The following is a 23,971-nucleotide window of genomic DNA, read 5'->3' on the forward strand; positions in this document are numbered from 1 at the left end:
CAAAATCAGCAGTGTATCAAACACTTGTTCTCCCCACTGTCACTAGATAAGCTTTTCATTTGCTACCACTGTATTAAAAACAATGGTGTTGTCATTCCTGATCCTCCCCTCTGTCTCTCTCTCACTCTCTCTCTTTTTCGCTTCTGAAACTTTCCAATATGCAAAACATATATTGTATTGTATTTCTTTCGAAAAGAAAGTGTAATAATAGCACAACATACATAACGAACAAAATGTTGTATATATAGCCAGTATTTTTCTGGCTCTGAGCAAATTAATTATGTAGCAAAAGACACCAGCCTTAATTTAGTGAATGATGTGTGTATGCTTAGTCAGAACACATCACCTGGCCTCTTCTGACTCGTCTTTTTCTTTTTAACTCTCAAGCCCCACCGTGATGCTGTCCCTGGATGAAAGATAAACAAAGACACAAAGGTCTAATCTTCATCTGCAGCTTTGGCTGTGGTCCACAGCAGGCACTCTCCAGTCTGCCAAGCAACACATGAAACCCAGTGTCCAGTCACTGCCTTCCTCTTATCTTCCTTTATCATCCAATAAACGTCAGCCAACTGTGCGGAGACCAGATTGTCTAAACCATGTTGAAAACACACATTGTCAATTTACAGTGCTGTATGAGGATATTACTTTATATGCAACCAAGAGAGGATCAAAGTTATAGTGATCCAGGATGTATTACTGTAAAGCTGTGCAAAATTGTTTCGTTTGATACAAGAAAAATATGCAATGCTGGGTTAGATGTGACAACAATCAGTGAAAAGATCTTGTTTACTTTTGAGCAGCATCTAGTAGGCACCTATCAGTCCACTGGTATAGGACCATTGTCCACAGTGGATAGGGTGCTAGGATGAGAGATCGTTTTCAGTGTGTTAGAAACACATTGCAGTCAACGATGTGTTTCAGTATAACTTTTAGCAGTTCCGATCATAACTTGGTAATGGAGTTACTTTCAGGTTGAGCACTGCAGGCATTTATACACACAGCAACTCCCTGACATGGGTTGCCATGTGCCTCATTTACGATAGTCTTCTTCGTAGTTTGTTAAACTCTTAATGTGAAAAAACCAAACAATAGTTGCTCGTCGTGGCGGAGTGAATACAAAAGGAAAACTGCTATGATAGTCGACTTATCTGCAATGCATTGTTCTTCTATATTTCTTGAGTGTTTTGTAAGCTGTCTCTTTGGTGAGGGAACAAAATGCTGAGATTAAAAGCTGAGATGAGAAGCCAACAGTGGTAGGGGAATGCAATGCAATTGCCAGAGAGCGTGGGGACATTGCTTACATACGCTACGACAGATTCATTGTCCACTCTCCCTACTAAAAACTGGGAGGAGTGATAGAGCCAAGCTTCCGGGTCAGCAGCCTCAGCCCCACATCTCTCACACACACACACACAGCCCCACATATCTCTCACACACACACACACACACATCTCTCACACACAGCCTCACAGCCCCACACAGCCACACAGCCCCACACACACACACAGCCACACACAGCCACACACACAGCCACACACAGCCACACACACAGCCACACACACACACACAGCCACATCCATAAAGAATGTAAAAATCCAGCAGAATTTACATCGTATCGACCAATATTGGTGCTGAACGGTGACCAAAAATGTATTACATCAATTTTTGCAAATAGATTAAATAATGTAATCCCAGATATCATAAACTTTGTTCAAACGGGTTCTGTGTCCAGCAGACTCCTGACCGATAATACTAGGCGAATATTTAATGCATTGAAACACGCTCTCAAGAAAAAAAGATGCAAAGAAAGCCTTTGTAAGGGTGTCATCACCTTTCATATTTGAAACATGTCAAACATTTAACTTTTGTGAACATTTCAGTCAGTTCCCAGCACTATGGTTGAAATAAAGCATTAGGGTGCCGTACCTGGGTACAGACTAAAAACAGGGAAATCAGAAGCAATGACGGTAGGTCAACCAAAATTCCAAGACATCAAAACTAAGTTTCAACTTAATGAGATCAAAATAAACTGAAATACTTAGGGATTACAATCTCCCAAGATCTGACGAAACTACATCAGGATAACTTTGGAACACTGGAAAACCAGCTTAAACAGGACCTACAAAGATGGACATTAGTACCTTTAACAATAACAGGAAGATTTGAAACTATTCAAATGAATGTCCTCTGAAGATTTGTGTTCCTGTTCCAGAATCTACTATTAACTACAGCACCAGTTAAAAGCTTGGACACACCTACTCATTCAAGGGTTTGAATGACACTTGGCATTCTGGAGGTGTGTTGGGTTATTGTACTCTTGAAAAACAAATTAAGTCCCGCTAATCGCAAATGACATGGGATGGCATATCGCTGCAGTGTGTTGTGGTACCATGCTGGTTAAGTGTGACTTGAATTATAAATAAATCACAGAATTTCTTCACAGTTCAAGTAAGACATATTTCAACATCAGCTGTTCAGAGGAGACTGCTTGAATCAGTCCTTCATGGTAAAATTGCTGCAAAGAAACCTCTACTAAAAGACACCAATAAGAAGAAGAGACTTGCATGGGCCAAGAAACACGAGCAATGGACATTAGACCGGTGGAAACCTGTCCTTTGGTCTGAAGAGTCATGATCTGAGATTTTTGGTTCCAACCGCTGTGTCTTTGTGAGAAGCAGAGTAGGTGAACAGATGATCTCTGCATGTGTAGTTCCCACCGTGAAGCATGAAGGAGGAAGTGTGATGGTGTGGGGGTGCTTTGCTGGTGACACTGTCAGTGATTTATTTAGACTTCAAGGCACACTTAACTAGCATGGCGACCACAGCATTCTGCAGCGATACGGCATCCCTTCTGGTTTGAGCTTAGTGGGACTATCATTTTTTTTTCAACAGGACAAAGACCCAAAACACACCTCCAGGCTGTGTAAGGGCTATTGGACCAATAAGGAGAGTGATGGAGTGCTGCAGCATATGACCTGCACTCCAAAATCACCCGAACTCAATCCAATTGAGATGATTTGGGATGAGTTGGACCGCGGAGTGAAGGAAAAGCAGCCAACAAGTGCTCAGTAGATGTGGGAACTCCTTCAAGACGGTTGGAAAACCATTCCAGCTGAAGCTGATTGAGAGAATGCCAAGAGCAAAGGCAAAGGGTGGCTACTTTGAAGAATCTCAAATATAAAATATACTTTGATATGTTTAACACTTTTTGGGTTACTACATGATTCCATATGTGTTATTCCATAGTTTTGATGTCTTCACTATTATTCTACAATGTAGAAAATAGTAAAAATAAAGAAAAAACCTGGAGTGAGTAGGTGAGTCCACACTTTTGAGTGGTACTATATACAGTGCCTTGCGAAAGTATTCGGCCCCCTTGAACTTTGCGACCTTTGCGACACACCAAACATGTGGAAGAAGGTGCTCTGGTCGGATGAAACCAAAATTTAACTTTTTGGCAACAATGCAAAACGTTGTGTTTGGCGTAAAAGCAACACAGCTGAACACACCATCCCCACTGTCAAACATGGTGGTGGCAGCATCATGGTTTGGGCCTGCTTTTCTTCAGCAGGGACAGGGAAGATGGTTAAAATTGATGGGAAGATGGATGGAGCCAAATACAGGAACATTCTGGAAGAATGATGGCTCTGCAAAAGACCTGAGACTGGGACGGAGATTTATCTTCCAACAAGAAAATGATCCAAAAAATAAAAATATCCAGGTGTTAGAATGGCCAAGTCAAAGTCCAGACCTGAATCCAATCGAGAATCTGTGGAAAGAACTGAAAACTGCTGTTCACAAATGCTCTCCATCCAACCTCACTGAGCTCGAGCTGTTTTGCAAGGAGGAATGGGAAAAAATGTCAGTCTCTCGATGTGCAAAACTGATAGAGACATACCCCAAGCGACTTACAGCTGTAATCGCAGCAAAAGGTGGCGCTACAAAGTATTAACTTAAGGGGGCTGAATAATTTTGCACGCCCAATTTTTCAGTTTTTGATTTGTTAAAAAAGTTTGAAATATCCAATAAATGTCATTCCACTTCATGATTGTGTCCCACTTGTTGTTGATTCTTCACAAAAAAATACAGTTTTATATCTTTATGTTTGAAGCCTGAAATGTGGCAAAAGGTCGCAAAGTTCAAGGGGGCCGAATACTTTCGCAAGGCACTGTATATATATGCAAAGAAAAAGCAATGTCTCAGACTGGCCAAAAATAAGAATGGGCAAAAAAACAGACACTGGACAGAGATATGGCTTTTTCTTGGCAACTCTGCCCAGAAGGCCAGCATCCCTGAGTCGCGTCCTCGCTGTTGACGTTGAGACTAGTGTTTTGTGGGTACTATTTAATGAAGCTGCCAGTAGAGGACTTGTGAGGTGTCTGTTTCTCAAACTAGACACTCTAATGTACTTGTTCTCTTGCACAGTTGTGCAACGGGGCCTCCCACTCCTCTTTCTATTCTGGTTAGAACCAGTTTGCACTGTTCTGTGAAGGGAGTAGTACACAGCGTTGTACGATATCTTCAGGTTCTTGGCAATTTCTCGCATGGAATAACCTTCATTTCTCAGAACAAGAACAGACTGAAGAGATTCAGAAGAAAATCTTTGTTTCTGACCATTTTGAGCCTGTAATCGAACTCACAAATGTTGATGCTCCAGATACTCAACTAGTCTAAAGAAGGCCAGTTTTATTGATTCTTTAATCAGAACTAGCTGTGCTAACATAATTGCAAAAGGGTTTTCTAATGATCAATTAGCCTTTTAAAATGATAAACTTGGATTAGCTAACACAATGTAACATTGGAACACAGGACTGATGGTTGCTGATAATGGGCCTCTGTACGTCTATATAGATATAGATTCTACACTGTACTTCTGATCCATTTTATGTTATGTTAATGGGCAAAAAAAGTTGCCTTTCTTTCAAAAAGAAGGACATTTCTAAGTGACCCAAAACTTTTGAACGGTAGGTTATATATATATATATATATATATGTGTGTATGTGTGTGTGTGTGTGTGTGTGTGTGTGTGTGTGTGTGTGTGTGTGTGTGTGTGTGTGTGTGTGTGTGTGTGTGTGTGTGTGTGTGTGTGTATATATATATATATATATATATATACAGTTGAAGTCGGAAGTTTACATACACCTTAGCCAAATACATTTTAACTCAGTTTTTCACAATTCCTGACATTTAATCCTAGTAAAAATTAGGTTAGTTTAAGTTATTTTAAGAATGTGGAATGTCAGAATAATAGCACAGAGAATTATTTATTTCAGCTTTTATTTCTTTCATTACATTCCCAGTGGGTCAGAAGTTTACATACACTCAATTAGTATTTGGTAGCATTGCCTTTAAATTGTTTAACTTGGGTCAAACGTTTTGGGTAGCCTTCTACAAGCTTCCCACAATATGTTGGGTGAACTTTGGCCCATTCCTCCTGACAGAGCTGGTGTAACTGAGTCAGGTTAGTATGCCTCCTTGCTGGCACACGCTTTTTCAGTTCTGCCCACACATTCTCTATAGGATTGAGGTCAGGGCTTTGTGATGGCCACTCCAATACCTTGACTTTGATGTCCTTAAGCCATTTTGCCACAACTTTGGAAGTATGCTGGCGGTCATTGTCCATTTGGAAGACCGATTTGCGACCAAGCTTTAACTTCCTGACTGATGTCTTGAGATGTTGCTTCAATATATCCACATCATTTCCCTTCCTCATGATACCATATATTTTGTGAAGTGCACCAGTCCCTCCTGCAGCAAAGCACCCCCACAACATGATGCTGCCACCCCCATGCTTCACGGTTGGGATGGTGTTCTTCGGCTTGCAAACATCCCCATTTTTCCTCCAAACATAATGATGGTCGTTATGGCAAACAGTTATATTTTTGTTTCATCAGACCAGTGGACATTTCTCCAAAAAGTACAATATTTTTCCCCACCTGCAGTTGCAAACCATAGTCTGGCTTTTTTATGGCGGTTTTGGAGCAGTGGCTTCTTCCTTGCTGAGCAGCCTTTCAAGTTACGTCGATATAGGACTCGTTTTACTGTGGATATAGATACTTTTCTACCTGTTTCCTCCAGCGTCTTCACAAGGTCCTTTGCTGTTGTTCTGGGATTGATTTGCACTTTTCACACTAAAGTATGTTAATCTCTAGGAGACAGAACGCGTCTCCTTCCTAAGCGACGGCTACGTGGTCCCATGGTGTTTATACTTGCGTACTATTGTTCGTACAGATGAACATGGTACCTTCAGGCGTTTGGAAATTGTCCCAAGGATGAACCAGACTTGTGGAGGTTGACAAGTTTTTTTCTGAGGTCTTGGCTGATTTCTTTTGACTTTCCCATGATGTCAAGCAAAGAGGCTCTGAGTTTGAAGGTAGGCCTTGAACTACATCCACAGGTACACCTCCAATTGACTCAAATAATGTCAATTAGCCTATCAGAAGCTTCTAAGGCCATGACATCATTTAATGGAATTTTCCAAGCTGTTTAAAGGCACTGTCATCTTAGTGTATGAAAACTTCTGACCCACTGGAATTGTGATACAGTGTATTATAAGTGAAATAATCTGTTTGTAAACAATTGTTGGAAAAATTACTTGTGTCATGCACAAAGTAGATGTCCTAACCGACTTGTTAACAATACATTTGTGGAGTGGTTGAAAAACGAGTTTTAATTACTCCGACCTAAGTCTATGTAAACTTCTGACTTCAACTGTAAATATTTATTTATATATATATATATATATGGATCTGCGCTCAATTTTATACACCTGACAGCAATATATATATATATATATATATACACTAAATTACAAAAAGTATGTGGAAACCTGCTCGTTCAACATCTCATTCAAAAATCATGGGCATTGATATGGAGTTGGTCCCCTCTTTGCTGCTTTAACTGACTCCACTTTTCTGTGAAGGGTTTCAACTAGATGTTGGAACATTGCTGCAGGGACATGCTTCCATTCAGCCACAAAAGCATTAGTGAGGTCGGGCACAAATTTTTGGCGATTAGGCCTGGCTCGCAGTCGGTGTTCCAATTAATCTCAAAGGTGTTTGATCGGGTTGAGGTCAGGGCTCTGTGCAGGCCGCTCAAGTTCTTCCACACCAATCTCAATAAGTTATTTCTCGATGGACCTCGCTTTTCTGTAGCATTCATGTTGTAGCATTAAGATTTCCCTTCACTGGAACTAAGGGGCCCAGCCCAAACCATGAAAAACATCCCCCGAACATTATTCTTCTTCCACCAAACTTTACAGTTGACATTATGCATTCGGGCAGGTAGCATTCTCCTGGCATTTGCTAATCCCAGATTAGTCCGTTGGAATTCCAGATGGTGAAGCGTGATTCGTTGCTGCAGAGAACACGTTTCCACTGCTCCAGATTCCAATGGCGGTGAGCTTTACACAACTCCAACTGACGTTTGGCATTGCGCATAGTGATCTTAGGCTTGTGTGGGGCTGCTCGGCCATGGAAACTCATTTCATGAAGCTCCCGACAAACAGTTCTTGAGCTGAGGTTGCTTCCAGAGGCAGTTAGAAACTCAGTAATGAGTGTTGCTACCGAGGAGAGGCGATACGTTTTTGGGGGACCAGGGCAGACATAGCAGGGCAGGAATTGTACAAACTGACTTGTTGGAAAGGTGACATCCTATGATGGTGCCACGTTGAAAGTCACTGAGCACTTCAGTAAGGCCACTCCACTGCCAATGCTTGTCTATGGAGATTGCATGGATCTGTGCTCGATTTTATACACCTGACAGCAACGGGTGTGGCTGAAATAGCCAAAACCACTAATTTGAAGGGGTGTCCACATACTTGTGTGTGTATATATACAGTATATGTCTAATGTTCATGTTATTATTTTAAATGTATGTAAATTGTTTTTGTCTGGTATGTCTTTTTAGTTATCTGTTGGATCCTGATAAAAATCATAAATGAGCAGCAGATCCCTGTTCAGTTATCAGAGCCTCCTCATCCTGGCATTCCATAAGTTATTTGTGCCATTAATGCCAAAATATTGCTGAAAGCTGAGGTGTGTGTCTGTAAGTGTGTAAGTGTTTAAGTGTGTAAGTGAGTGAGAGCAGCCCTTTTTGATTGGTTTGCCTCTGGCACACATTTACAGGACCAGAACTGGAAATGTTGTATTAAATCTTCTTAAACTTTCAAAGGCTTGTCAGGGATGTTAAATTGCTTCTCCCAGCCTGGGAAAATACTGATTCAGACTGCAGATAGCAGCAGCAAGAGAAAACAAAAAAATGATTTATCTGTTCAAAGCCAGCATTTGTTAACATTAAGTGCCTCTATTTAGATAAAAAATGTCCATGTATAACTTTCATGAGGCATGCAGAACACAAAAAGCTGAGCAACTTATCAATTACTCTATCCTGTTTTCCTTTTTCTTATCTTATACATTCTATGTCTTGTTTACATTCAGGGAACAAGTGGACTCGGCAATAAGAGACAAAGTGTGATGAGAGAGAGAGCTGAGCTGAATTTGGAGAATGGGTCTGAAGGGAGAGTGGAAAGAATTGACCTCAGATGCCATCCCCTAGATGGAACTGCCTGTTGATGTGTATCACAGCCATTAACACTGGGCAGTAGAGTCCTTACTTAGCGAATGCAAGAGTAAAATGTGACAGTGTCACATTCATCAGTGACAATTAATGTCTGGCTACCAACACAGAGGCACGAAGACTACTTTCCAAATGGACATTAAAGAACTAGGCTGATTATGTGGAATGTTTCCTCCCCCCTTTATCACTGGCAAAAGGGGATTTGGTTACACAAAACGTACAACATTTATGTACCAGTTTTATTAAGTCGGACAATTATATAGTATGAATGTACAATATATGTACTTTTACATACTTTCGAGGTATAGGCATAGTTAAAGTTAAGTAGAATTATTTTGAAAAATAGTACTGTATAGGTTCTCCCCCCATCTCCTATTTCCATCATGACTCATAGAAATGATCCAGACTACTTATTTAATTCCACGAGCACTAATCATCAAGCATTGAGAACATCAGTAAGCAATCTGACAAAATCTTTTCATTGCCTAGGAGTGTTTGAACTTCCTCAGAGGACGTAGACCCTGTTGATTTTACTTGAATAGCATGGTGCGGAATTGTCACACAGGATAAAAGAGTGGCAGATGGTATCTGTTACTATAAGGATCAGCTGTCAGTGCTTTCACGTTGCCCCTATCTTGGTTCCCAAGCTAGCTCCTCCAAACGTTGGTTCTCAGCTAATCATTTCACAGGACGAGGATGCAAGTTTTAATGATCTTCAACGACTATTATTAAAATGTGTGCTGTGACAGTGTTCATATTAGCTGTAAGACTGAACTCATTGCATCCCTCTGAGATTGATTTCAGTCATGTTATACTTTGTTCAGCATATCTTATAGATCAGTTTTTATTTAATTTTACTAAATTCAAAAATGTAGTTGATTTAGTTAGAATGCCACAGCCGTTGTTAAATGTTTTCATAATTCAGACAGCAGAGCAACCCTAATCTGTGTTTCATTCTCATCAGACTCTTCTCAATGGCTGAAACCTCTGGTCTGGCATACTGATAATATAAACTATAGTCATGCTGTGTATGGAATCACAACTCACTTAGTTGTTGTATAGAGCAGTCAGGCCCAATGCCAAAGGTGGGGACCTTGGCTGGTGGTGGTGGTGGTTTTTCCTTCTCATTGGTGCTGTAATAATAACAACTGAGACGAGCCAATTAAAGGCCAGTGGACTGCACCACTGTCACTCTCTCCATGCAGGCGCTGACAGGGCAGCGGCTAATTGCGGGACCAGGATGTTAATTGAAACCTTGCATGGTGATTAACACATTTCCAAAGCATTGAAACAACCTCTGCTATGATTAATATACACCTGTCATAACTAATTACATTGATACTGAAGAATGATTAGGCCTTGCTCTGTCTTCCAGTCCTCCTCCATCACACACGCTAGCCTTGATTAACACATCTCTGATGAATAGTAGAACATGGCAGATTAACAAGACCTGTCGGTCAGTTATGTTCTTTCTACATCAAAGGAACCTTTCCAAAATAAATACATTTGTTAGATGTGTAGATTTCTTGTCTCAAGAGAACTCTAATTTGAGTTGTAGGTCTATACCAGACATAGTCCGAAGTGCAGTAAAGTTTTGGAATGCAGTGATATGTGTTGAGATGTAAATGTATGCTAAGAGACATTCCTCATCAATCAGAAATAACTGGACCATAATACAATATATAAAAGCATTTTTTTAAATTTTATAATTTGCATTTGTAGGAAAGGGTTACGCTAATTAATGTCTGGAACAAATAGCATGTAATTGGCAACTTTAATTTCTGCCAAGCTCCAAATAAATTAAGTATGGGTATGAAGGGTAGATTGACAATAAAGCAATCAGAACACTCTAAAAGGCTATCATTTGCTTGATTTCCCTTTTCTTGCAATCAGTGTTGTTCAGCCATTTCGCTCTCTGAGGTTGGTTGTTCTGCTATAAAGTACATCAAGAAACTGCAGTCTTATTGGGCATACCATGTCAAATTCATTGAGTCAGAGTGTACAGTCAAAGTTGAGAAGCTGTAAAAACAAAGGGCAACTAATAACAAAGCCAACTAAACTCAGCAAAAAAGGAAACGTCCCTTTTTCAGGACCCTGTCTTTCAAAGATAATTTGTAAAAATCCAAATAACTTCACAGATCTTCATTGTAACGGGTTTAAACACTGTTTTCCGTGCTTGTTCAATGAACCATAAACAATTAATGAACATTCACCTGTGGAACGGTCGTTAAGACAGCTTACAGACGGTAGACAATTAAGGTCACAGTTATGAAAACTTAGGACACTAAAGAGGCCTTTCTACTGACTCTGAAAAAAAACAAAAGAAAGATGCCCAGGGTCCGTGCTCATCTGTGTGAACGTGCCTTAGCCATGCTGGCCAGATATGGGAACGCACAATCCCTCCATCAGTGCTCAGACTGTCCGCAATAGGCTGAGAGAGGCTGGACTGAAGGCTTGCAGGCCTGTTTTAAGGCAGGTCCTCACCAGACATCACCGGCAACAACGTCGCCTGTGGGCACAAACCCACCGTCGGAGATGCACTGCAGTACTTAATGCAGCTGGTGGCCACACCAGATACTGACTGTTATTTTAGATTTTGACCCCCACTTTGTTCAGGGACACATTATTCCATTTATGTTAGTCACATGTCTGTGGAACTTGTTCAGTTTATTTCTGTTGTTGACTCTTATCTTCATACAAATATTTACACGTGTTAAGTTTGCTGAAAATAAACGCAGTTAACAGTGAGAGGACGTTTTTTTAGCTGAGTTTATTTGCTGAATAGTAGGGTAGAGTTGGATTTACAATAATTGAATTGCTTACGGAAACTGTTCAGATCCACTGTAACACAGTAGTGCTTTTATTCTCTTTGGAATAAATGTTATTACAAGAGTGTTTGTGTTATGCTACGTATAATGACTGAATTGAACAGTAACTCCTATCTTTGTGTCCCTTTAGACCACGAGCGGATCAGGAAGGACTCGTCCTATGAGCAGGAGGGAAAGGTCCAGTTTGTGGTCGACGCAGTCTACGCCATGGCTCATGCCCTGCACAACATGCACAAGGAGCTCTGTCCAGGCAAAGTGGGCCTCTGCTCCAAAATGGAAACCATCAATGGAACCATGTTGCTCAAGTTCATCCGCAAAGTCAACTTTACAGGTTTGTTTTAGTAATGCATAAACTACAAACACCTGTGAATATATGCAAGATAGCAGATACACAGAAATAATACACAAACACTATACAAATATACACATTGGCAAAGTCATCAGCATTTCCTTCAGTATTTCTTTCTCTGTAAAAAAATGCCTTATCATTTATTTGTAAATAGGCTTTATCAATTGAAACACTCTTAAACCCTTGCTTTGTTCCTTCCCCCACATTTAGCTTGAATGATGTGTCTTACTATTGTAATTATTTCGATAACTAACCGTAATTCAAGAAAAATTGTGTTTCTACAGCCAAATTAAAAGTTCCAGAGTCTTCCAGAGAGCAGCATGAAAAATGCCTCTCCCAACAAATCCGTAAAGAGAACATGAAAACAAAATCAAGCTGCTATTGCAGGGGAGCAAACCAATATTACTAGCTTACTGTTACTCAGTCCAGAGAAACTAATCTGCATTTGTATGGAATCTCTTTTGCCAGAGAAGCATTTGAAGTGGTGGTAGTTCACTGCACTGTTGTACACTGCAGTCAAAAGAAGAGAAAAACCTTGTGTTGTTGTAATGGAACAAGCTTTAGGAAAAATACACTAGTTGTGGTGAAATATCAAACAAGACAGTGGACATCTGATTAAAATCAGCTGGACTGTATAAAGCTTGGTTATTGATAGCTTGTAGATCGATTGAAGATCAACATAAAACAAAAGTTTTAGATAATTAAAGATAATTAACGCTTTATTTGTGGAACTCAATACTGTTCAGCTGACAGAAAAGTCGCCCAAAGTTGCTTAGTCATTTTATAAACCTCAAAGTGACAACCTCATCTCCAGTCCACACAGATGTTGAAATTTCAAGGAAAGACAAACTCAGATCGCCTAATAACCAATTGTGTGAGTGTGACTCATTGGCCTGCTAGGCTATTTTAGAGTACGGTCTCTGTCTGATGTCACTTTCATCTGTTCTAATAAGGTGCTGCTAATTATACATCAACTGAGCAGAAGGTCAGCGTGATGCAGAGTGGAGGCAATCAGACATAATGCAACATGTGCATTCTGACATCCATGGACTGCCCAGACCCTCCCTTAGAGCTAATTATATGGTAATAGGTGCCCTATTTGAATGGAGGTAGAGGAAGGCACAATCCAAATTGAGAATGGAAGGGAGAGCCGTAGGGTCAGAATAGAATAGAATAGCTGAACAGTAAAATGGAGAGCTGCCTTATCACAGGGCTCTTACTAACCTTCCATAGAGGTGTGCTGCTTCTTATGTTATGCACAAAAGGTGACTCTATCAGGCAGAGTGTCTGGCATACCAACCAATCACCACCTCTGTAGAACAACGTCTACCTCTTCAGCTACCTGTTCAGCTTTATAACTGAGATGATTACTTCACTTCCTGACCTAAATGGCTCATCACCAGGTATAGCCACACTGCACGTAGGCTGCTCTAGCAGCTCCTCACTCCAGTTCTGTGCTTCAGGGTTTCTATCTGTTAAGCTTGACCCGAGAGCTGTTGCATTTTATTGCTCTGAATGTACACACATTTCCTGAATGCAACACCGCTCATTTGTCTCAATGTATCACGTTTCAGGTAAGACCCAGATGCAGACAATGTCGAAGTAACAACAGTTTATTAATCAAACAGGGGTAGGCAAAAGACAGGTCAAGGACAGGCAGTAAGCGAGGCAGGCTCAGGGTCAGGGCAGGCAAATGTCAGTAATCCAGAAAGGTGGGGCAAAGGTACAGGGCAGGCAGAATGGTCAACACCGGAAAAACTAGGAAACAGGAACAATCGAGAGACAGGAGCAGAGGGGAAAAACACTTGTAGGCTTGACAAAACAAAACAAACTGGCAACAGACAAACAGAGAACACAGGTATAAATACCTGGGCGACACCTGGAGGGAGGTGGAGACAATCACGAAGACAGGTGAAACAGATCATGGTATAACACAATGACTTAACTTTATTTACCTCAGTTCCCTTTACTTAATTAAAGGGAATATTGTCTGTCTGCAAAATACAAGAAAAAGGGAAGCCTTCTCTTAAGGAATAAGCTTAGTTCTGTTACCATGTTTTCTCCTTTAGACAACCAACCACCAGACAACCAACCACAACCAACCAGTTCTTCCCAAAATGGAGACAACATGCAAATTATAATTAGAACATTGTTTGCATATTTCTCAACTTGGTGAATATATGTATCCAGGTCACACATCATTTGGGTGTTTGTTCTAACACAATATGAAACAAATTGGCCCAATTTTCTAAACTCAGCACAAGATGCACAAGTTCACAACCTGAACCAAAGTTCAGACATTAAGCTCCATTTTGACATCTAGCCATTCCACTGCTCTCACCTTCATGTCCATGTCACTCAGTCTCCAACCTAGCAGTAGCACTCCCCTATGGAAAAGGACTTAGAAAACCCTTTACATGCATTACTGGAAGACTTCTCAGTAATAAAACTACAGGTATTGCATTTAAACCTAAGATGGCCTAATAATCAATGCCAAAAACACATTACCGGTAGGATGTATTGCTGTGAAGTCTTACTGTACATTAGAAAGTATAATTTAAAAGGTTTTAAGGAAGAGAACAGGAAATGTTGACATGATCCCAGTGTATTCTGGGAACTAGAAGCATCCATGCTGACTAGAGGAAAGGAGACACCTGGCCACTCTAGATATTGTTGACAAAGTTGATTCTTGTTGATGTTAGGCCTACCACCGTATTGTCTGTGTTGTTTCAGAAATGTTTCTGGTGCGCTGGCTAAACTGTATCATATTTTTGTGATAAAATAACTTACATTGTGAAGTCCCTTGGTTCAAAGAAAACACGGTTAGAGATAAAACATTTTTTTAAAGTTCTAAATACCCATATCCATTACACTAGAACCCATCGGCTTCGCGTTCATTAAAAGCATAGAACTGTTCAATTTTTGTGATTTTAGCATGGCTGAGATTGTTGTTGAGACTGTTGCTTCAGCTCACAAAATGCAATATTGTTTGTCTACTTCTGAATTCTTCAAACAATGGATACTTTTCCTCATTGAATGGTCTTAAGCAAAGCCTAGCACATATAAACTTGCTGTTTTGTAAAGCCAGTTAATTGTTGCAACTGCCTGTGTATGAATGTTTAATTACAGAGTGGGGAAGCATAAACGCCAAATGCCATCCTCCCTGCCAGGCAACTAACAAATTACGTGCCACAACAAACAGCAAGGGGAGGGTAAAATACAGCATGGAACACAATGCATCACCCTTTTTGAGTTTTGTGTCACATAGAGATGACAGGGAGAGTCTGACAGGACAATCAGCCACAGCATTGGCCTTAGCTCTGCTCAATTGGATGACTAATAACCAGGAAAGGCTGGGCCTCCATTTTGAGTGGTTGTAAATTATAGTGTGTCACCACCGAATTCCGGTGTTTTCAAAGCCTACTTTTGCATTTACAGCGAAATGTAGAAGATTGTGGTAATTTGTATATCTTTCCCTGTTAGCTTTGTTTCAGGATTCTGAAGCAGTAACTGAGGCATAGAGGAGATGATGTCTCGTAGAGATATACTTTAACTAGTGATCTATTCCGTTTTTTCCTGATTGACCCCCAGATATGATTATGGATTTGTGGTTTGCATGGAGCTCGCTTGAGACATTTAGGGTAAACTACTGTGCATACATTACAGACCTTACCTCAAGCATTGTCAACTGCTTTTCTGAAATTCCTTATTGAATGTTCAGACTCACGGAAGAATAACACCTGGAAAAGCCTATATTTATACCACATGCAGTACCGATATGTAGAATATATGCCAAGACACAAAACCACCATCATGAAATGTATTTATGGATATTATTTTTACAGCTAACCTTTATGATTTCAGTACAATGTATGCCATCTTTACATAATGTAAACAATTCAAGTGCTTAGAATAATATGAAGTACTTTTTATACTCCAAATACTGTAACTATCAATTAGTCAGTCAATAATTGGGTCGAGATCATTGGTTCTTGAGAATGTATTTCAGTTGACTGTGATTTTATACTGGACTATTTTACCACTCTTCAGACCCTATAGACTATTGCTTCAGAATTTAACCATATGATGCCAGTTTTCTTTACACATTCGATAAGTGCAGGCTTTGACAGTGACAAAACTACAGCAGAGCAATAACCTCTGAGATAATGGACATGGACTCTTCTTTCTTACAATAGCTGCAGGCAAGAAGCCCAGTCCACAGGCCTAGAATGCCACTAAATCTTTTCAAAATACACAATGATTTAGAGAGTTGACACCTTAAAATACTTTTTTGATTTATCAAATGCCCATGGGAGCCTCTTGAAGAAGTAAAGTGTGCTAATTCCAGTCTATTTTCCATCAGCTTTTTTAATTAATGACTTCTAAAGGTTACCATTTTAATCTGGCACTGAATAAACCTTTCTAATTCAAACTCATATCTTTTCAATTACTCACAGAGTATTTAATCAAAATGATTTTAAAAAGTGACTCGTATATGAATACAATTGGAGTAGTTTTAGTGTCGTGAGAAATGTATACAGTGGAGGCTGCAAGGCATTCTCATGTCTCACCACAGATAACTTAAGTTTGCAAGCTGAGAATATTTGCTTTTGATCTACTCTTCAGTGCGCGGCCCTTGCAAAGCAAGGGGAACCACTACTTTAAGGTCTCAGAGCAAGTGACGTCACCTATTGAAACGCCACTAGCGCTAACTAGCTAGCCATTTCACATCAGCTACATATAGACACAGTGACACCTTTACCACATGAAACGCCTTGTAAACTCGTAAAGAAACTTGTAAAGAAACGTCCTCTCACTGTCAACTGCGTTTATTTTCAGAAAACTTAGCATGTGTAAATATTTGTATGAACATAACAAGATTCAACAACTGAGACATAAACGGAACAAGTTCCACAGACATGTGACTAACAGAAATTGAATAATGTGTCCCTGAACAAAGGGGGGGGGGGGGGGGGGGGGGGTCAAAATCAAAAGTAACAATAACAGTCAGTATCTGGTGTGGCCACCAGCTCCATTAAGTACTGCAGTGCATCTCCTCCTCCTGGACTGCACCAGATTTGATAGTTCTTGCTGTGAGATGTTACCCCACTCTTCCAACAAGGCACCTGCTAGTTCCCTGATATTTCTGGGGGGAATGGCCATAGCCCTCATCCTCCGATCCAACAGGTTCCAAACGTGCTCAATGGGTTTGAGATCCGGGCACTTCGCTGGCCATGGCAGAACTCTGACATTCCTGTCTTCCAAGAAATCGCACACAGAATGAGCAGTATGGCTGGTGGCATTGTCATGCTGGAGGGTCATGTCAGGTTGAGCCTGCAGGAATGTTACCACATGAGGGAGGAGGATGTCTTCCCTTGTAACGCACAGCATTGAGATTACCTACAATGACAACAAGCTCAGTTCGATGATGCTATGACACACCGCTCCAGACCATGACGGACCCTCCACCTCGAAATCGATCCCGCTCCAGAGTACAGGACTTGGTGTAACGCTCATTCCTTCGACGATAATGGAGAATCTGACCTTCATCCCTGGTGAGACAAAACCGGGACTCGTCAGTGAAGAGCACTTTTTGCCAGTCCTGTCTGGTCCAGCGACGGTGGGTTTGTGCCCATAGGCGACGTTGTTGCCGGTGATGTCTGGTGAGGACCTGCCTTACAACAGGCCTACAAGCCCTCAGTCCAGCCTCTCTCAGCCTATTGCGGACAGTCTGAGCACTGATGGAGGAATTTTGTGCTCCTGGTGTAACTCGGCAGTTGTTGTTGCCATCTTGTTCCTGTCCCGCAGGTGTGATGTTCGGATGTAGCGATCCTGTGGAGGTGTTGTTACACATGGTCTTTCACTGCGAGGACGATCAGCTGTCCATCCTGTCTCCCTGTAGCGCCATCATAGGTGTCTCAGTACGAACATCGCAATTTATTGCCCTGGCCACATCTGCAGTCCTCATGCCTCCTTGCAGCATGCCTAAGGGGCGTTTCTTTTTTTGCTGAGTTTATTTCGAATTTCCTTTCAATCTTAGCTTTCTCACCCATTAACTTTCACAGTTGAGATCTGAGACCTGACTTGCAAGCACACCTATGTGTATTGTTTTGACGTCTTGGCATATGTGATGTCAAGTGCCACCAAAATGAGCTACAACCATATTACAAAGGGCTTGGGGTAATGTGCAATGGAGGAGAGGAGAGAGAGAAGGAAAGAGAGAGAGTTACTCTCCATGGCCTTCTCTATTTATCGACAGCCACACTAATATGGGGCAGCTGGCTGTGGTTCTCTACTCTCGGCTCCCAACAGAAAATCACAGGATCCCCAGACACATCATTTGACACAGTGAGGAGTTTTTGGAATGGCTCAGGACCAAGAAGGCACACACAGAGAGGGAGAGGCAGGGATAGGTAGGGAGAGGAACGGGCAGGGAGGGAGAGGGATATGCAGGGACAGGCAGGGGAGGGAGGGAGAGGCAGGGGGAGGCAGGAAGAGGGAAGGAGTGTCAGGAAGAGGGAAGGAGTGTCAGGAAGAGGGAAGGAGTGGCAGGAAGAGGGAAGGAATGTCAGGAAGAGGGAAAGAGTGTCAGGAGAGGAAGGGAGAGGGAGGGAGGGGCAGTGGGAGGCAGGGACTGGCAGTGGGAGGCAGAGAGAGTGAGGGAAAGGCAGGGAGAGGCAGGGGGAGGGAGTAAGAGGCAGGGAAAGGCAGGTAGGCAGGGGGAGGGCAGGGGAAGCAGGGAGTGAGGAGGCAGGGGGAGGGACCTTACTGTGGTAATCATGGCTCCATTCTGTCATTAGCCAGTGCTCAGAGAGGGTACTTTGAGGGCAACATCTAACAGAGAAACAAGGAAAACAAAAGAGTGTGAAATTCTATGCAAATGGCCACAGACATGGGAAGTCCCACATGGCTGTCAGCCTCCCTTTTACTCCACTCATTAATAACAGTATGGTAGAAGACTCATGCCCCAGCACCTACATCACAGTAAGCCCTTTTATATAGTGGTGTTGTTAATACACAGTATATGATGAAAACAAAAAAAATCTGATTTCCCAGCTACAGCTTTAATGAATAAACAGACTACTTTATTACATTGTCTCAGGTAATGCAAATAGTAATAAAAAGACCACTGAATTATTCAGCTGCACATGTGAATATAGAGCTAGAGTGGTATAGCGCTCTCGAGTGGCGCAGGGGCTCCCAAGTGGCGCAGCGGTCTATGGCATTGCATCTCAGTGCTAGAGGCATCACTACAGACCCTGGTTTGATTCCAGGCTGTATCACAACCGGCCGTGATTGGGAGTCCCATAGGGCGACGCACAATTGGCTCAGCATCGTCCGCGTTTGGCCGGGGTAGGCCGTCATTGCAACATATGGCGGCTTGTTACAAAGAAGATGAAAAGGGAGCGAGAGAGAGACACTTATTTTCCGAACTACTCTCACAGTAATCATATACTTTGCACACGAACCACTGGCCATTTGGAGTAAGAAATCATGAATGTATTTATGTTTAAATGCCTTCGCTCAATGTGGATCTCTGTCGGAACCAACCTTCTCAGGAAGGGTATTGGGCCTTTTTGCGGCACGCTTGTAAGGCTCTGATTGTCCAAAAGGGGTAACCCCCTGCGTCTTCTACTATTGTTTACTCTGGAAGATGCACCTTGGAAGATAGGCTAGCCAGCCGTGTCGACGGTTCCCATTGGTGATGAAAGTAGTAGAATAATCAACCAAACAAGTACTGCAGGCTTTAGTTTTATCTAATCTTGACTTTTGCCCGGTGATATGATCAAGCGCAGCAAAGAAGGACCAAGAACAGAGGAACACGTCTTGCCCTTCAGTGTACACAGAGGGCTAATGTCAACAGTATGCATGTCGGTCTCTCTTTGCTCAAAGTAGAAGAGAGATTGACTGCATCAATTCTTGTTTCTGTGAGAAATATTAATGTGTTGGAAATTCAAAATTGTCTGTATAATCAACTTACTGTAGACTGAGTATACAAAGCGTTAGGAACACCTGCTATTCCATGACAGACTGACCAGGGGAATTCAGGTGAAGCTATGATCCCTTATTGATGTCACTTGTTAAACCAACTTCAGTCAGTGTAAATGAAGGGGAGGAGATCAGTTAAAGAAGGATTTTTAAGCCTTGAGACAATTGAGGCATGGATGGTGCATGTGTGCCATTAAGAGGGTAAATGGGCAAGACAAAAAATGTATGTGCCTTTGAATGGGCTATTGTAGTAGGTGCTAGGTACACCGGTTTGTGTCAAGAACTGCACCGCAACTGGGTTTTTCACCTCAACAGTTTCCTATGTATATCAAGAAGGATGCACCACCCAAAGGAAATTCCAACAACTTGACACAACTGTGGGAAGCATTGGAGTTAACACAGGCCAGCATCCCTGTGGAATGCTTTCGAAACCTTGTAGAGTCCATGCCCAGAAGAATTGAGGCTGTTCTGAGGACAAACGGGGGGGGGGGGAGTGCAACTCAATATTAGGGAGGTATTCCTAAAGTTTTCTATACTCGGTGTGTATATACAGTGCCTTGCGAAAGTATTCGGCCCCCTTGAACTTTGCGACCTTTTGCCACATTTCAGGCTTCAAACATAAAGATATAAAACTGTATTTTTTTGTGAAGAATCAACAACAAGTGGGACACAATCATGAAGTGGAACGACATTAATTGGATATTTAAAACTTTTTTAACAAATCAAAAACTGAAAAATTGGGCGTGCAAAATTATTCAGCCCCCTTAAGTTAATACTTTGTAGCGCCACCTTTTGCTGCGATTACAGCTGTAAGTCGCTTGGGGTATGTCTCTATCAGTTTTGCACATCGAGAGACAGACATTTTTTCCCATTCCTCTTTGCAAAACAGCTCAAGCTCAGTGAGGTTGGATGGAGAGCATTTGTGAACAGCAGTTTTCAGTTCTTTCCACAGATTCTCGATTGGATTCAGGTCTGGACTTTGACTTGGCCATTCTAACACCTGGATATGTTTATTTTTGAACCATTCCATTGTAGATTTTGCTTTATGTTTTGGATCATTGTCTTGTTGGAAGACAAATCTCCGTCCCAGTCTCAGGTCTTTTGCAGACTCCATCAGGTTTTCTTCCAGAATGGTCCTGTATTTGGCTCCATCCATCTTCCCATCAATTTTAACCATCTTCCCTGTCCCTGCTGAAGAAAAGCAGGCCCAAACCATGATGCTGCCACCACCATGTTTGACAGTGGGGATGGTGTGTTCAGCTGTGTTGCTTTTACGCCAAACATAACGTTTTGCATTGTTGCCAAAAAGTTCAATTTTGGTTTCATCTGACCAGAGCACCTTCTTCCACATGTTTGGTGTGTCTCCCAGGTGGCTTGTGGCAAACTTTAAACGACACTTTTTATGGATATCTTTAAGAAATGGCTTTCTTCTTGCCACTCTTCCATAAAGGCCAGATTTGTGCAATATACGACTGATTGTTGTCCTATGGACAGAGTCTCCCACCTCAGCTGTAGATCTCTGCAGTTCATCCAGAGTGATCATGGGCCTCTTGGCTGCATCTCTGATCAGTCTTCTCCTTGTATGAACTGAAAGTTTAGAGGGACGGCCAGGTCTTGGTAGATTTGCAGTGGTCTGATACTCCTTCCATTACAATATTATCGCTTGCACAGTGCTCCTTGGGATGTTTAAAGCTTGGGAAATCTTTTTGTATCCAAATCCGGCTTTAAACTTCTTCACAACAGTATCTCGGACCTGCCTGGTGTGTTCCTTGTTCTTCATGATGCTCTCTGCGCTTTTAACGGACCTCTGAGACTATCACAGTGCAGGTGCATTTATACGGAGACTTGATTACACACAGGTGGATTGTATTTATCCTCATTAGTCATTTAGGTCAACATTGGATCATTCAGAGATCCTCACTGAACTTCTGGAGAGAGTTTGCTGCACTGAAAGTAAAGGAGCTGAATAGACACTCTAATGTACTTGTCCTCCTGCACAGTTGTTCACCGGGGCCTCACACTTTTCTTTCTATTCTGGTTAGAGCCAGTTTGCACTGTTCTGTTAAGGCAGTAGTACAAAGCATTGTACGAGATCTTCAGTTTCTTGGCAATTTATCGCATGGAATAACCTTCATTTCTCAGAACAAGAACAGACTGATGAGTTTCAGAAGAAGATCTTTGTTTCTGGCCATTTTGAGCCTGTAATTGAACCCACAAATGTTGATGCTCCAGATACTCAACTAGTCTAAAGAAGGCCAGTTGTAATTACTTCTTTAAACAGTTTTCAGCTGTGCTAACATAATTGCAAAACGGTTTTCTAATGATCAATTAGCCTTTTAAAATTATACACTTGGATTATCTAATACAACGTGCCATTGTAACACAGGAGTGATGGTTGCTGATAATGGGCCTCTGTACGCAAATGTATACATTCCATTAAAACAAATCAGCCATTTCCAGCTACAGTATTCATTTACAACATTAACAATGTCTACACTATATTTCTGATCAATTTGATGTTATTTTAATGTACAGAAAATGTGCTTTTCTTTTAAAAACAAGGACATTTCTAAGAGACCACAAACTTTTGAACGGTAGTGTATATATAAATATTTTAAGCAGCACGATCATTACACAGGTGCACCTTGTGTTGGGGACGCTAAAATGTGCAGTTGTCACACAACACAATGCCACAAATGTCTCAGGTTTTGAGAGATCATGCAAGTTTTTACCACAGACCACATGTAACCACGTCAGCCCAGTACCTCCACTTCTGGCTACTTCACCTGCGGGATCGTCTGAGACTAGAAAACCGGACAAGTGATGAAACTGTCGGTTTGAACAACTGAACAATTTCTGCCCAAACTCTCAGAAACCGTGCCAGGGAAGCTCATCTGCGTTCTCGTAGTCCTTACCAGAGTCTTGACCTGACTGCAGTTCTGCATCGTAATCATCTTCAGTGGGTAAATGCTCACCTTCGATTGCCACTGACATGCTGGAGAAATGTGTTCTTCCTGGATGATTCCTGGTTTCAACTGTACTGGGCAGATGTCAGACAGCATGTATGGCATTGTGTAGGCGAGCGGGTTGCTGATGTCAACGTTGTCATTCATCCGCAGCCATCACCTTATGTTTCAGCATGATAATGTCCCCATGTCGCAAGGATTTCTGATCCATGCCCGTACCTTTTTTTTAAGGTATCTGTGACCAACAGATGCATATCTATATTCCCAGTAATGTGACATCCATAGATTAGGCCATAATCAATGAATTTCTAATCCTTTATACTGTACTTTGTGTTCTATGTTGTTAAGTATCTTGTGTGTAGCAATCCGTCACCACACATGAAATCTCTCAGGAAATAAACATTATTCTAATTGAATACATATGGTTTATTAACAAAAATGTCCCTCTTAATTATTCTGCAGGAATTGCTGGCACTCCAGTGATCTTCAATGTGAACGGAGATGCCCCTGGTCGCTATGAGATTTACCAGTACCAGATGAAACACAACACCACAGAGTATAAGATCATCGGCCACTGGGCAGACCAGCTCCATTTAGATGTATGGTTACTTCTCGCTCTATGACTTCCACGTGTTTGTTGCACCCATCAAGGTTTTCAGTCCTGTGAATCTAAGTAAATACTGTGTACAGTTAGAAGTGTCTGTGAAGGTTAATACAGTACATCATATTTTTGGGTGAAAAAAAGATGCACTGACTAAAAACATATCATATTAAACCATGATATGAATGTATTTGTCATTACTGTATACATAGCCTCAGTCCTTGGACCGGCACCTTGCCTTCAGTTGGGTTGCTTTATCAACTAAGTTAAGTCATGCAGGACCTGAGACTTATCTACATCACAAAAGGACAGTAGATATAAGGGGCTGCTATTCCTGGGCCTGCATTCCAAAACAGCTATGGGGGAATATATGACAATTGTAAAAATGGATTTGGTGTGCAACAGTTGCATTAATCAACAGTTGCATTAATCAACAGTTGCATTAATCAACAGTTGCATTAATCAACAGTTGCATTAATCAACAGTTGCATTAATCAACAGTTGCACACCAAATCCATTTCATATATTCCCCCATAGCTGTTTTGGAATGCAGGCCCAGGAATAGCGGTAAGAGGAAGACATATTCAGGAAATGTAAACAACCATGTTGTCATTCAGAGATGATTTACTTTGCTGATTCTGATTCTACCACAGGCCATTC

General features: G+C 41.5%; 1 protein-coding gene across 1 annotated transcript in view; it reads left to right on the forward strand.

The window, feature by feature from the left end:
• The window catches only part of LOC110531212 (metabotropic glutamate receptor 4-like), a 108,781-nt gene extending 85,169 nt beyond the window's left edge, over positions 1–23,612 (forward strand). Inside the window, exons 5-6 of the mRNA XM_090185814.1 lie at positions 11,537–11,737; positions 23,173–23,612. Coding sequence (XP_090041940.1) covers positions 11,537–11,737; positions 23,173–23,333 — 362 coding nt within the window. The 3' untranslated portion in view covers positions 23,334–23,612. The remainder of the gene's footprint in view (positions 1–11,536; positions 11,738–23,172) is intronic.
• The last annotated feature ends 359 nt before the right edge of the window (positions 23,613–23,971 follow it).

The sequence above is a fragment of the Oncorhynchus mykiss genome, chromosome 9, assembly GCF_057628025.1.
Source record: "Oncorhynchus mykiss isolate SJ-2025 chromosome 9, ASM5762802v1, whole genome shotgun sequence".
Taxonomy (NCBI): Eukaryota; Metazoa; Chordata; class Actinopteri; order Salmoniformes; family Salmonidae; genus Oncorhynchus; species Oncorhynchus mykiss.